The following is a 16,034-nucleotide window of genomic DNA, read 5'->3' on the forward strand; positions in this document are numbered from 1 at the left end:
CTTTGCCTGTCAGTCACAGGAGGCTGTCAGTTATAGGTGCCTTGGCTTCTTGTCCCCACGGATCTAAGCTGGCCGTGCACGACGACTAAAGCTTCTCTGTCGTTTAATGGCGTATAGTGAGATTCAGCCCTGTCTGCGATCGGAGGAAGGAGAAACAGACCCCCTCTTTCAGTAGCTCCGGGCCAAGCGTGGTCCGGGTTTGTGAATTAGCCGGTCACCTACTCGCCTTGCACGGTTTATATTACAGTGAACTTTTCTCCGTCTCACGTGTACGTTCTACCGTTGGTTTGCAATCATCGGAACTGAAACATTACAGCGAGGACGAGGAAGGGTGAGCAGAAAGGCTGCAGGATCAGGGTAATCGCTGACAGCGTGCCGCATGCTTGCCTGGGCGCCTTTCGCCTTTTGGCAACGAGAAATCTGACAACCAACTGTTGAGTAGTAGGAGTAGTACGTACATTTCTTCCAATCGGAAAAGGTGCAAGCAAACAGTGTGATTGATCCATCCAAGTCTGGATCGAGTAGCAAAAGCTTTCCTGGTTATATTTTCTTTCACGCCAAGAACAGGCAAAAAATCGGAGCAACACGAAAAACTGCAACCTTTATTCCAAAACCTGTGTACAAGCTAGCTACAGACACCACGAATCCATGGCATGTATCACCACAGCGATCAGAATCCGATCAAAGCTCCTGCAACCTCACGAGGCCAGGAGGTACCTGAACCTGAACTCGTAGGGCAGCACCTGGATGCGGCGCGCGTGCCGGCCTTCATCCACGGCGCGCATCGCGGACTGCCGCAGCTCGCCGGGCAGCTGCAGGCACACCCAGTCCATGAGCGAGTCCACGTCCTTGGCGAAGTCCAGGAGGTACCAGTGCAGGAGCTTGGGGATGGCGAGCCGCTCCGGCGCCGACACGGCCACCGCCGCCTGCAGGTAGTCCCTCTTGGCGCCCTCCAGCTCCTCCTCCACCCGCGCCGCCGTGTACACCCTCACCTTCATCAGAGAGAAAAGAACAACACGTACATCACCATCGCCGTCAGTACAACAACAGCAGACACAGGCCAAAACTGTTGCGTGTTACTTGTGGGCATCAGGGAGATCTTACGGCGGGGGAGGACCAGCTCCCGCAGGAGAGCGCGAACGTAACCAGCGGCTCCGGCCACTCCAGTCCGAACGCGCCAGCCCGCGCCGCGGCGTCGTCGACCTTCGTCCCTTCCGGAGGGTTCACCTGCTCACGGGTCATACTTTCAGCGACAGATCGTAGAAGATACCAACGGTGTCTCTAGGAAAGAATGGCTGGCGGCGTCGATTGATCGTGACGGAGGCTTACATGCTTGACGCTGTAGGGCAGCCTGAGGACGAAATGCTCGATGGACATGGCGCTGTGCGTGCGCCCACCCACCTCTATGGCCGCCTGAAAATTGGGAGATTGTTGGTTTCTCGTCAGATAAAGATGGTACCTTTAATATTACTGGTTACAGGCTTACAGCAGCGTGATTAATTCGTGTACATTGTTGGTGCATTCAGAAGGTAGGGCAGGAGTGATGGATGTGGTACCTTGGGCATCATGGCCACGAGCATTTGGGGCGTGGTAGGTACACCTTGCTCCAGGAATGCCTGCAATGCATGACAGGCAAATGCATATTAAACACAGATTATCAGTGAAGGACACTTGAGCTAAGTCAGTAAATTAAGGCCATTAAGGAGACATGCATGGATGGTTAACTTAACCAAAAGTATAATGACATGAACGAGCTGGCAGTAGCACACAGACATGCCAGCACTATGTTCAGGTTTCAAACCTAAACAATAGACATCTTCAGTCAGAGCTACTACCCAGGCTGTACCGTAATGTACTGTCGAACAGGCAAAGTTATGAACTTCCCAAAAAGTTCCAACATACAGTGGCTCTATGAAAAAGCGACACTGATAATTGAGCTAACTGCCACCACAAAAACTGAAATTTCACGCCAGCGGCCAGAGATGCATACGCTCCTACTATAAGATATAGACTGCAGATGAAAGATTGTTCAGTAAAAACTACAGCTGCTAAAAGGGTGGTAGCAGCAAAGCGAGCAATGATGAGTGCCAGCCAGCTTAGAGCTTACATTCATCATGCAGGAGTTGTAGACGTTGATCCAGAAGGCGAGCTTGTGGTGGTGGGAGAGCCCCGCCAGGTCAACCGACGCGAGCTTCCGGAGCAAGGCCCTGCAGATTCGCCAGGTAGACAATGAGAAGCCGCTCGATCAAGCAATGTCATTAAGTCAAACGGCCAACCCGGCCCCTACGCACCGGACAGCCAAATCTAACTTGCGCAATAATTCAGCAAGAAAATGTGTACGTCCAGGCTAGCTGCTGGTGCCGATGATTGATAAGAAGAACTCACTTCAACCTCCGGGCGAGCAGCGTGTTGCTGGCCAGCGCGTTCCGGTCGAACGACGCCGCGTCGATCACGTGGAGCCGCCGGTAGGGGCCGACGTCCCTGGCGCCGCCCAGCTCCAGGATGCCGTAGGGGTCCTGAGGGTACGCGTCCTCTGACGAGGACCCTGAAACCGACGGGGACAATGGCTGCTGCTCCTCGTCCGCCGGTGCCGCCGGTGAGCCCATCTGGGAGAAGATGGTCAGCAGGCAGCTCAGCAGCTCCTCCGACAATCGGTTGGGCGCGCTCGACCCGTCCAGCGACACCTTCCCTGAATTATTGCTGGCAGGCGCTGCACTGATCGTCTGTGCGAAAAAAAACAGAGTACCAGTAAAGTTCAGTAATTTCCTATAGAAGACAGTACAAGTTCAGTAATAGTAAGACTGCAATTCAGTGGTTTTACCTGAGCAGCCCTGCGTTTCTCAGGCGCCGCTGCCGGCACCCTGAATTTGGCAACCTTCTGCGACGGCGACAGGCGAGAATTCCTGCATGACTGGTTCTCTTTTCCTGCCCCAGAGCCTGGGCCATCATCCTGGTTCGCTGAAGCCGGAATTGGTTTTCTCGGCGTTTGCTTGCCGTTCGGCGATGGACGAGCAGGAGGACGATCGGAACCATGGTGTACCGTTGGAGGGAGCTCTGTAGTTGGTAGAGTCGGGTTGGACGGCATGAGCTGCGGCGGCGCGCATCCATCGCCGCCGCCGCCGGGGAGGTGCGTGTTCTTGGTGGAGGTGGAGAAGATGATGGCCTCCTGGTAGATGCCTTGCCGGAAATTGACCACCTGCTCCTCCAGCCGCACGACCTCCTCCTCCAGCACCGCCACCTCCGCCAGAAGAGCCAGCGTCTAACCGTATCGAAATTCAGAGGAACAGTCAGTGCACATAACCAAATTGCTCAAAATAGAAAATCATCGTGCGCTGCTAGCTTCTGATGTAAAATGCGGGGCACCAACCTGGGACGGCAGGTAGGGCGGCAGGCGAGGCAGGGCGCCGAGCGGCCTCGTGAACGCCCGCTCCAGAGCCCGGTGGACGTTCTCCTCGTGCCGCAGCTTCTTCTTGAGCTTGTCCACCTGCCGGAATTCGAAATTCAGTCACGGACGCAATGCGCACAACAACGAGCTGAATTCAAGAAGCTGAGAGGGAATTCACGTACATCCTGCTGCAGCGCGAGCTTCCGCTCTCGCCTTAACTGGATCCTGCTCATCCCGCCTCTGGCCACCGCGACGGCCGGCACCTTCACCACCGGCATGGCCTTCCTCTGCTCCTTCTGCTGCTGCATCATCATCTGAATTCAAATGACATGGGGAGAAAGATGAAAAAGAAGCCTCACTCATTCAGTTAGCTGTCAAAGAAACTAACAACAAAAGCAAAGCGACGGATTCCTGCTCCCTGGCCCGGTCGACTAAAGGTAAAGCAAAGCGGAATTAAAGATAAAATCAGGGCTCGCTAGCAATCGATCGAGAATTCGAGCCGCTCTCTAAAGCAACTGGTGCCGCGCGCGGAGAAGAACGAGCCCGTATCATTACCCTGGCTTTGCTTGCACGAGCATCAAACTAGTACAGTGTTCCTCGTTGTACTCTTCCACATTAAATAACCCGTATGACAAAAACAACGGAATCGACGGCGCAGCAGATTATAACAGCGACCACTGAAGTAAAATACCGCCACCGATGCCACGGACTCAGGGCCCTGCACGGACTGACGGCAAAGTTCCAACCTTTTGCGATCCCGGGTCAAGGAGCCGAGAATCCGTCTCGCACAATGTCACCTCAATCCAGGGCGCTTGATTCCACGGAGAAATGTCCGCAATTCCAAGAATGCGAATGCAGGTGACGGAAGCAGAGTAGGCGGAAGAAAGGAGCTGGAGGTTGAGGAAGCCTACCCGGTCGCCCTTCGGGGCCGCCTTCGCCGCCGCCGCCGGCCTCCGAGCCCGGCCATTCATCTCCGACGCCCGAATTGCCGTCTGTGTGAATACCACGCGGTGCGCAGCGGGCCGCCGAACAAAGAAAAGAGGCGACAAGTTTATAGCCTCGCCGCGGCGGGCATCCGGGCCGCGATGGAAGGCTCCAGTACCATTAAATCCACCGCGAGCTCTGGGTGCTCTTGGGGCGCGCGCGGTCCAGCCACCGCTGATGGACGCTAGGCTATGCAAATTGCGAGCTCTGCCAACAGATTGGATTGGGTAGCGTCTCCTATTGGGTTGGGGCGCGTGGGATTGGGCGGCCGTTTGTGGGAATAGGGATTGCGGCGATGGCGATGGCGGTGGCGGTTGCCCTCGATCGTGGGAAACGGGATTGCTCCGTTGTTTGCAGTCTGCAGAGCACCCTTCTAGTGGGAGCACTAGTTGCCATCGCGGTGGCATAATTAAGCTCGCTGTCCATTTGCAGACAGCACCCTTCGTAAATCTCTATTAACTGCGCACGAGTGTTTTTTTTTAAATGAAGACAGAAACTTTGCCTCCATTAATTAAGAAGCTAGTTAATTAGCGGGAACACCGGGCAAAAATCATACAACCATACAAACATAAACACCACAGGGTCACGCCCACTCCTGCCACAAGTACAAACCCACTCATGACCCGAAGACAACCAAGGCCAAGCTCAAACATCGCTCCTTCAAGACCAGCTAATCTTGCACCAAAACCAAAGACAAGAAACCGTAGACTGCTATAGGTGGAGCAGGCATGGAACGCTCCAACAAAGATGAAGAAACCAACCCTCCCGGAGATCTATGTCACAAGGCGTCGACCACACAACATCGAGGGAACCTTGTCTCCCACATGACACAAGGTCGACACCCCCGACACTTCGAAACTTCCGGGGACGTCGCCCCGACATCCAAGTGTTCCACTAGCCGAGCAGACCACCTTCCAGAACGACCGTCCCGACGTATCAACACTCGCACAACGAGCCCCAACGTTGCACGCCCGGCCGCCCGCAGCCCGAGCCACACAAGGCCAGTCGGATGTAGACCACAACCATCGCACCAAAATTTGGGGCCGCCGCCCTGACGTAGAGTCAACCACCTCTAATGAGACGCGTCGACCGGACCGACAACATGTCCGCACAAGCGACATAAAACTGCCACCCATCCATGACCATGAACAACTCCAACCCATCTAATTGCCACTCACCATGGTATCAAAGGCCGCCGCCTCGACACGCAACATCATCTACCCGAGGCCGCTGCCTTGACATCCACCATCCCGAGGACTAGAGAAGCACAAGACAACAGCTGAACGTGCACTCCTAGCCGACACTTATGTTTATGGCTATTTCGATCATGAGGTCATCGTTGAATATGTAGGAGTCATTATGAATCTCGAGGTCCCGTTGTTGGTTATTGGTCGGAGAGGTGTCTCGATCATGTCTGCATAGTTCACGATCCGTAGGGTGATACACTTAACGTTCGTTGCTGTTTAAGTAGATATGAAATATGAGAAGTAGACCGAATGTTGTTTGGAGTCTCGGATTGGATCCTGGACATCACGAGGAGGTCCGGAATGGTCCAGAGAATAAGATTCATTTAAGGGAAGTTACTTTCCGGGTTCAGGAAAAGTTTCGGTGTTTGACTGGAGTTTCTAGAAGGTTCTAGGGGGGCACCGGTAGGCCCACCACCCCAGGAGGGGCCACATGGGCCAAGGGTGCAGTCTGCCCAGTGGGCCAGGCGCACCAGACACTCAAAGCTCTGCCGGCCAGCCCCTTGGAGATAGGATCAAATCCCTAAAAATTAGGGGGGCAAACTTGGAGGGTGGGGGGCAGGGGTTCTTTCCCCCTCCATGCACCGGCCCTAGAGAGAGGTGGGGTTTAGGGGTGGCCAGCCCTTCCCACCCTCCTCTATAAATGGAGGTGAGGGGGCGGCCGGCCACACCACCATTTCCTAACCCTAGCCGCCACCCTCTTTCCCTCCTTCCTCATGCGCAGGTTTGGCGAAGCCCTGCAGGTTTTCTCCTCCACCACCACGCCGTCGTGTTGCTGGGATTCTAAGGGAATCTACTACATTCGTTGCCCCGCTGGAACAGGGTGAGGGCATCATCATTGACACCTTATGGGTGACCGAATAGGGAAGTGTTGCCCGATCACAACACTGGAAAGGACTTCAACACGAACCGGAGTTCATCAAGTGTACATCTACGTCAACCACGAGATCTGATCTCGTTAATGCTTTGGATTTGCGAGGGTTAGTTTCACATCTATCTCGTTGCATAGATTTCATAGATTGGATCTTGGTTTTATTCATTCTTGCGTTAACTTTTTCTTTCTAAACCCTACAGAAACTTTCCAAAGATTTATCAAAATTTGAATGTATCTAGACACTAAATAGTACTCCTTGCTTTTCTTGATATAAGTCATATAGTTTTTTTGAAAAAAAATCCAAAATATAAGATATATTGTGTTGTATCACTTCTATGAAGAATTTGGTTAGATATTTTATTATGTTTACTTATCTAATGTGAACTTCTCTATTTTCCGACGTCAATTACGTCAATTAATCAGGAGTAATCTAGCCCAAATCTGCTCTAGCTTTCCCTCCAAGAAGGTTCTTTAATATTCGTGCCAAAAACTATACAACTTATATTTAGAATCCGAGGACTAATAAATACATCCAAATTTTGACAAATCTTCAACATGTTGCGTGGGACGGAGAGGGTACAAAGTTTAATGAGAAAATCTAAATTCGATCTAAAACCTAGCCTACGGCCATCTTTCGAGCACGGAATTAGCCCCCCTCCCCCCGCGCATTCCTGCGCCTCCTCGGCTCGAGGAGCCTCTGCCGCTCGACCACCATGAATAGGTTGTCCTCCTCCTCAACAGGTGCATGTTCAACGGAGATTCCGATGTTGTGACGCCTTGTGGTCTCGAACTCCTTTCAGGCGCGGGAGCCATCTCTAGCTTCTTTTTTTTGATAACTCAACGGTGGGAAGCAAAAGCCCCCACCTGAAGTCCTTTTCTCACTCTTTATTCCAACATGAAAACGGCCAGGCCGCTGGGAGGTACAGAGAGGTACAGGGGGAGGTACAAAAGGGGTGAGAAGAGAAGTCCAACTCGAAACAGAAACACACACTCATGACAGGGCATTCTCCTGCAGCTGCAGCGAGCCCACGCATCTACCGAGTGTCGCGAGGCGCGACGGGGCAGACGGTGAAGCCGAGCTCGCAGTGATCCACCAAGCATAGCAACCATGCACCGAGTGCGCATCCGGACATCATCAAAGACCATACAATTCCGGCTCTTCCAAATGATCCAGAGCAGCAGGAGTACCAGCGAATTTCGGACAAGGGAGGCGTGAGGTTGCAGCGCGCCGGCAAGCGCAGCCCAGACACCTTCCAGGTCGTCCACCACGGCCGCGGCAGGGGCTCCCACGGCGGTGAACAGCGGCGTCAGGTGTGCGCATCGGGAGAAGAGGTGGAGCTGGTCTTCATCTTCCGTGCAGAAGGGGCAGCGCGGGGAGGGAAGGCACCCATACCAATGAAGGAGAGCGCGCGTCCTGGTGTTCCCGTGTCGAGCAATTCAGAAGAACACCCGGACTTTTAGTGGAGCAAAGTTAACCCAGTTGGTGTCTGTCAAGGGCATGGCCACGCCCGAGGAGTGCATGACGCGATACGCGCCCGCCGCGGTGAACTTGGCCCCTCCTGGGAGCATGCGCGAGTCTTGCTCCTCAGCCAAGGTAGCATGCCGGAGGGACGCCTCTAGGGCAGCCAGTTGCCCTTGCGCCGTGATAGTAAGCCGATCCTGCAGCGGGAGATCGAGGCGAGCATGACGGAGGGCGTCGGCGACGGTGAGCGCGGGAGCCGTGCAGTGAGTCAACAGGGCGGGGAGGCAAGAGAACAGAGGCCCCGTGGCGTGCCAATTGTCGAACCAAAACGAGGTGGCCGCACCGTCGCCCACCCTGACGTTGGTGAGCCCGCGGTAAGTGGCGAACAGACGCTTGAACCCACGCCAGGCCGGAGTGTCCGTCGGCGCAGCGGTGGGCTAGAGATGCCGCCCTCTCCATACCAGCGACGGACCCACCGTGTCCATGGCGTGTCGTCGCCACGAACCAGCTTGTGGATGAATTTCAGGAGTAGGCTGACATTGTGACTGTGGAGATCGCGAACACCCAAGCCACCCTCGGCGCGAGAGCGGCAAACGTCGTGCCAGGCGACTTGACAGTCACTGCCCGAACACGCAGATTTCCCTTTCCACAACATCCCACGTCGCGGCCTGTCCATGTGGTCAATAGTCGTCACCGGCATCGGGATAACGCTCGTGGCAAAGGTGGGCAGGGCCGAGAGGACGGCGTCGGTGAGCGTTAAGCGCGAGCCAAGGTTGAAGAGGGAGCTCTTCCATCTAGGCGCCCGCTTCTCAACCTTAACAACCAGATGTTGTAGATCCTGAACATGAAGCTTGCGCGCCGTGAGTGGCAAACCAAGGTTGGTTTGGGGGAAGGCCGCAGTAGAGCATCCAATCAGGGACGCGAGCATCGTAGCGCGGTCATCGGGGACGTGGATAGGCACGAAGGCAGACTGCTGAAAGTTTATCTGCAAACCAGTAGCACGCGAGAAGGAGTCGAGGAGCTCTTTGGCACGGATAATTTGGTCATCGTCCGCGCGCAGGAGCAGGAGGGTGTCGTCAGCGTATTGGATCACTGGACAAGACAGGTCATCCACGAGTGGGTGGAGCAGCCGGCGGGGGGAGGGGTCCCTCGCGATGAGCTCCTGGAGGACGTCAGCCACAATGATGAACAGATACGGCGACAGAGGATCGCCCTGGCGCAATCCCTGCTTGCAATCAAACCACCTCCCCGGAACTCCATTCAGGAGGACAGCGGTACGGCCCGACTCCAAAATAGCACGAATCCAGCTGCACCATAACTCGCCAAAACCTCGAGCCCTAAGAATGCGATCAAGGGCTTCCTAGTCCACAGAATCAAATGCCTTTCGGAAATCTAGCTTCAGTACATTCGTTGGCGCACGGCGTTTGTGGCAGCACTGAACCAGCTCCGCAGCGTACGCGAAGTTATCCGTAATGTTCCTGCCGCGGATAAAGCCAGACTGGTCGATGGACACCAACGACGGAATCAGGGGCTGGGTTCTTCGAGTGAGCAGCTTACGGAGAATTTTCACGTACTGTTCCTTGCGTGGAAATCGGCCTAAACCCATCAGCAGTGACCACATCCTCACGTTTGGGCAGCGAGCCATGTACGCTTGGTTGAGAGGCTGCAAGTTGGTGGCTCCGAGTGGAACGCCGCAAGCAAATCAGACATGTCCTCTTTGATAACCGGCCAGAATTGCTTGTAAAAACCAGGGCTGAAACCGTCCGGACCGGGGGAAGCGTCCGTCCGCATCCACGCGAGAGCTGCATGCGCTTTCTCAATGGAGAAAGGCAGCTCCAGCGCCGCCAATGCGGGCATGGGCGTGTACATGGACTCGACGTCGAAGTCGAAGGATGTCTGAACGCGCGAGCCCATAAGCGAGGAGTAGTACCCAGTGAGGACGGCTTCTTTTTGTTGATGGGTGTATACGGCGCCCCGCGATCGTGGAGGACGCGGATGGTGTTTTTGCGGAGGCGAGCGGAGGCACAAGCATGGAAAAAACGAGTGTTTTCGTCTCCCAGCCGGCAGTACCGGATGGAGTATCGCTGGCGCCAGTAGAGGGATTTGGACTTCAGATGACGCGAGAGTTGTTCCTTGACCAAAGAACGCAACAGCGCTTCCGCTGCAGATAGCCAACGGCACTCCTCGAGCCGATCCAGGAGTTGGATGGCTGCACGGCAAGCAGCAATGACTTCATCGGGCGTCTTCCGGGAACGCGCCCATTTCTTTGATTCCGCCCGAACCCACTTGAGTTTCTTGGCCAGACGAGCGGCGGGGTCGGCGAGCTGGTTGCAGCGGCGGCCCCAAACATGGCCAACCAGGGAACAAAACCCCGCATCGAGTGCCCAGCCTTTATCGTAACGAAAGACAGCCGGAGTAGGGATTTTTGACGTCGCTGACACGACGAGCGGGATGTGTTGTATGAAGCGACGACGGCCTTCAGCTCCCTCGACTTCTCGTCCAGGTTGGGCCACGATCTTCAGACATAGTATTAGACCACGTCTGACCGAAAAGGCCTCCCTAGATGATGCGAGTGGAGATGCTCCCTAGTTCTTCCACGAGTGGTGTGATTTATCTCGCGGTACGGCTAAAACACGCCGGAAGTTGTAGGTGGCTAAGGGCATGCCCAATGCATAGCACCAGGGGTGCTGCCTCACAGCTTTATCTTGGTTCGGGTGGTCCATATTAGGTTCGGATAAGGAGGCAGCCTCTTCATCAGGAGGCAGCTTCTTCAGCCATAAAGTGAAAATGTGAGAGAGAAAGAGACAACCCAAATCAACTTTTGAGACATATTAATGGGACTATAACATGGCATGCATATGTCAAAAGTTTTATCCAAACTTAATTGAACAGCTGCTCCATCGCTCATGCCCTAACTATGGCTGCCGCGCGGGTCGTGCGGCCGTACGCTGGAGCGTCGCGACGCGGTGAGCGGCGGAGACAAAACACGCCGGCCAATCATGGTAAACTTTAGATGAGCGAATGGGCTCGGGTCCCACCGTGCAGCGACACTACATGTGTCATTCTGGGTCCCAAGGTATGCGGTGCAGCTCCTAGAGCGGCACGAGAACGACGGTCCCGGAGCACGTAGGTAAATCATGCTGCACCGCTTTTCGCTTTACAGCTTCGGCTCCTCCGCGGAACATCCACGCACGGCTGGATCGCTTCACTCGCTTTTCACCCGGTTTACTTTTACTCGATCGCTCTCGCTCTGACTGCCCTCCGTTTTGATCGACTCGTGCGGTGCAAGTTATTATTGCCCTCCGTTTGTTGGCTGGAGGTGGTGGCAGCGTGGCGCCAACGGAATGACTGTGCAGTTCTACATGGAACAGTCCCGGCTGAGTACATAGGTAATTGTTCGGCCGTACGTGTGTGCAGTACACAGTAGACACATACTGAGAGACGGCGACTGGTCCTGAGCTCCTGTACGATTCTGCGTGGGTGGCGCTAGCGGATTTTTACTGTAAGGTTCACTCTCACTCCACGTGTTCAGAATTAAGACCGAAAATTTAGAAAAAATAGGTAGTACTTACGACATCTCTAGTGAACTCGACGGATTTTATACACGATTTGTGCCTGTTTACGTTGGATATGCAGACATTAAAATGATTGTATTTTTCCAACACCTCTGCACCTTTCCAGCGGCAATGCCTATTTTTCGCGTCGCAAATTTTGTTCCGGAATGCGTAACGCGGTGCAGCCGGGTTGCATTCTTTATCTGCGCAGACGTAAGCAAACAACCTGGTCTATTTTGATCCACGCGCAGAGGAGGGAGCCAAATTAACGGTCTGACGCAAACAGACCTACTTGTCTGCCGTGATGCATTCGCAACCTAAAGTGATGTATTTACAACCTAAATTTGGAAGAGAGGCCAGCCGTATGCCCCTGTAAACTTCGTTTGGCAGCTATAAGAGAGGGGGTGCCCGTGAAGTGGACAGATATCAAACTGCCGTGACTGCTCAACAACGTCGGAGCTACAACACAATTACCATGCCTCTCGTTCTTGTTCTTGCTGGGCGCGGAGACGCTGGACCGTGACCTACTACCGCCTCATGGTCCTCTCCATGATTAGGACCTCTGTCCTATTGCGCTCGCACCGGCTCTCCCCCGCCCTCCACTGCGTCTAGTCCTCCGCCAAAGGAAAGTCTCAGCGCGTCCTCTTTGCAGACAAGAGCGCCTCCTTATCGGTGTCGTAGAGACCCTACCCCTTGCCACGGCCTCCACCGCCTGCTCCATCGTTGCCGCCTCCTCCATCTCCCGGTCCACCCGTGGTTGTCGCGACGCCTAGCTCCTCCTCGCGCGCCACACGGTGGGCCGCCACGAACCATGGGCGGGCACAGACTTTTAACAATGGGTATTCAAAAATAAAAGAAAATGTACTACAAAACAGTGGCAAGTAGCATTCGATCTCATGACCATCAAGGGAGCATGCAACTGCTCTAACCAGCCAAGCCTCCACATCCTTGTGTCCAGAGAAGCACAGATTTCTACACAAAGTAAATTAGCGCTGATGGATATTTCACATAATTTGAAAATTTTGTCAAAATTTTGGGTATTCACCTGCATACCCATGAATACACATGTGCCCGCCCATGCCACGAACTAGCGGACCAGTTCAATCGATTTTGCTGTCCACAACCTCGCTCAAATAAATGGAAACGAACACATTTTGTGTTCAAAAATAGGTCATACCATTGGAGATGGTGTACTGATCCGGTGATTGAGTATATATGTTTTGTGTGGGCTCGCTAGGCTGCACCGGCGGCGACAGAGGAAGGTGACGAAGGGTCATGCGCAGGGGCGGCAGTCACGCACGGGCGCGGACGCATGCAGAGGCACATGCAGGTCGCGGAGCGCGGAAGCAATCCCGCTCACCCGCGCTTTTCCAGGGCCAGCTGCCTTTGCGCACGTGACTCTCAATCCTTCCTGGCCTGCGCGCCCGGAATGGCCGTTGGACGTTGGTCGAGTCTTCTGCCAGCTGACGGGCAGGGTCCCGCTTCTGTGTGCTGCGGCCTGCTGGTGTACCTTCGCCAACGGTACATGCCAAGAATGATGTCAAGAGGTCGAAATGTTTACACGTTTAAGTATAGCACAATGTATCCCGAGCTATAAGAAAAAATCCAATTTTTTTTTGACCGTGTAGGGATTTTTCGCTAGCTCCCAAACTCCGGCGATCCCTTTGTTTTGTTTTAAAAAAAATTCGAAAATCATGTGTGCAAGTTTCTGAAAATTATGAAAAATTTCTATATGTTCTTCATGGTGTATTGTTATACATAATTTCTAGAAATGAATGGTACATATATTGTTTCATGTTTACTTCAATGACCTTCATGAGTGTATAAAGAGGTACTACCTTCATTTTAAAATAAGTGACCCACTTTCATCTTGATATGAATGTATCTAAACGCGTTTTAGTTATAGATACATATGTATCCAGAAAAAGTTGTGACACTTTTTTTTTATCACAGAGGGGGTACAAGAGTGGTATTTGAAGTAGTACAAGCCAAGAAACCCAGAGAAAGCGGGTGAATAACTTAACCAAGCATCGCATGGACCAATAGCGCCCTTAGCGTGGGGGCAATAGCAACTAAACTAGTAAGGGCAGCAGCAACTAGTGAGGAAGACCGTACTTTGTCTTGGTTTGGCGGGATTCTTTCCTTTGTATGTCCCAATCTATCTTGTATACCTACTCTAACAGTTGTTCAATACAGATTTGCTAACCGAGAACCAACTTAGTTCTCAGTCGAGTCTTACACCACTAGATTTATATCATAACTCGCTCATTTGAGTTGCAAGTTAGGTTGCAACTAATTTTTTTAGTTGCAAATTTGGTTGCAATTGAAAAATTTCAGCTGCAAGTGAACTGCAGCTAGGAAAAATGCCCCCAAACCATTAAATTTGCTTTGTCATTCGCGTTTATGGTGAGTTGCAACATGGGCTACAACTGATATTCAATGATAGTTCTTAGTGGATCGATAACTAGTCACACAATGTGAAATAAGGTTGACCATGATTTTTGTTAGAGGATAGAGTAAGTAACGAACCCGTAAATGTTTATACCCAACTGTTGATAAATAATCATTGCAGATATTTTTCATTACAAGGAAGAGGGCAAGAAGCACACATGCATAAACATCGATCAGCCACTGAACCACACACGGTCCTCGTTATAGGCAACACTAATGTCATCAATCTCCTCCCTGAAATTCACTGGCATATGTGTAACGTAAACATCAAGCTCTACAGTGATTGCAGCCATACGCCTACAACTCCACTCCTCGGCACAGCGGTGGTTTTAGTAACGCTTCAGAGAGCACAAGCCCATGCATTTACCCCAACCATAGAACATTCTCTTGCAAATTTCTGAATGAGAATGTGGGTAGAACAAGCATGATTGCACCCCGAGCGTTACACTGATGTACCGAAAATCTCAAAACATGGTCCATGGCCTTCCTTTTCTGAAAAGCTTGTAACCTTTTCTCCCAGCGCGCCGAGCCCACATGTCCAATGCATGATCAGTAAGCATGCAAGCCCCCACGACTGCAGCAGTCCAGCACTGGTCCGATTACACTTGGTCCCGGCAACCGTTCCATAGTAGTGGTAGTACTGATGATGTTTCATGGGCAGCAAGAGTCGACGGAATTTGCATTTCTTTTCTTTCCTATTCAAATCTACGGATGTACTGGCATTGTAGCTTAACTGTAGATGAGCGGCGTCTTGTTGTGGAAGCTGAAGCTGTTCATGAAAGGGCCGAGAGGCGGCAACTGTGCAGAGCTGGAGGTACGACAGTAGCGCTACAAAAAGCTTGGTACGTACCGGCGCAAAAGTCATGCTTGCTTTTCGTTTCGTTCACCTCAACGTTTGAGGGCTCCAAAGTACCATTTACCGAGCGGTCCGATCGACATCAAATTTTATATTCCTTCTATCTCTTGAGATTTGTTAAAATTTAAATATATCTATCTATTATCTCGATTAATCTGAGTTTATATAACTCATAGACGAGGAAGTAGTCGACGTATGAAAAGGATCTATATATCCTGCGTTTCTCTGTGAAGGGGAACTGGGATTTGTTTTCTTTCTTTGGTTCCATGCTTGTCTCGCACTTAAAGCTGAGCCGCTGGTCATTGGACAAGAATATATGCTACACCTGAAAATCAGAGAATGTCAGGTGGAGGGGGTAAAACAGAACATATATATGTATCCACATTACCCTAGATATCATTTTCCTCTCACTTGATTCTCGGGCCGATGAGCGAATTCTCTGTAGCAAATCTTGTTCCCGCCGTGACAGCGGGCCTGTCTAGCTAGCATCATCTACCATGCATGCACACAGAATGAGGACCCAAATACGTACAATATATAGCTTGAATGACTCAGACGGTGAAAGAACGCATGCATCATGCTCGTACAATGACAAAGGAAGCTGTGGGTGGGCACGGTCTGCCGTGGTCCATCGGCAGCAAAAAGAGAAGAACCATATCGACCGAACATTGTTGGTGTGGCGCGTCGTGCTCCACGCGTACGTTGCTGCTTTCCAACGAAGGTGATCACGCTACAGAGCGTCACGAACCCCATCAATCCATGCAAGCATGCTTGGCCTGACATATTTTCCGGATGGCTGGTGAAACCCCATATGTTATAACTAATAACTAGCATGAATCACAAAGCAACACTATAATATAATCTAGGAAACAACCGAGAAACTTCATATCCTAAAGTAACCTCTAGAATTAGCTAAACCAAAAAATAAAGTTTTGGCTATCCAGATCGTAACGAGTTCGGGTTCTCAGGATCGACCGACAGTAAAAAAATATTTTATTTTTTCTTAAAATCATATAGTGTTTTCGTGTTACATATAGATGTGCACCACATTTTTATATAGTTCTATTAAATACTACACTACTTCTTTTGTTCATTATTATAATATATGTTTTAGATATTCAATGTGGACCGGATGCAAAACGAAATGAGTGAACATACACAATGAAACGCATCTTTATACTCGCATATTCGAAAATAGCTAAAACATCGTAAATGGGGGAGTAC

The 16,034-nt window shown here is 51.9% G+C and overlaps 1 protein-coding gene across 1 annotated transcript; it reads right to left on the minus strand.

The window, feature by feature from the left end:
• Positions 1–678: 678 nt before the first annotated feature.
• Positions 679–4,060, minus strand: LOC124654559. The gene is made up of 9 exons (XM_047193559.1): positions 3,568–4,060; positions 3,368–3,484; positions 2,822–3,259; positions 2,386–2,723; positions 2,108–2,207; positions 1,557–1,616; positions 1,330–1,413; positions 1,105–1,227; positions 679–992 (listed from the first exon to the last, which is right to left on the minus strand). Exons 1-9 carry the CDS (start codon positions 3,697–3,699, stop codon positions 699–701), a joined length of 1,686 nt encoding a protein of 561 aa, XP_047049515.1. The 5' UTR covers positions 3,700–4,060; the 3' UTR covers positions 679–698.
• Positions 4,061–16,034: the final 11,974 nt, after the last annotated feature.

Source organism: Lolium rigidum, chromosome 5 (assembly GCF_022539505.1).
Source record: "Lolium rigidum isolate FL_2022 chromosome 5, APGP_CSIRO_Lrig_0.1, whole genome shotgun sequence".
Taxonomy (NCBI): domain Eukaryota; kingdom Viridiplantae; phylum Streptophyta; class Magnoliopsida; order Poales; family Poaceae; genus Lolium; species Lolium rigidum.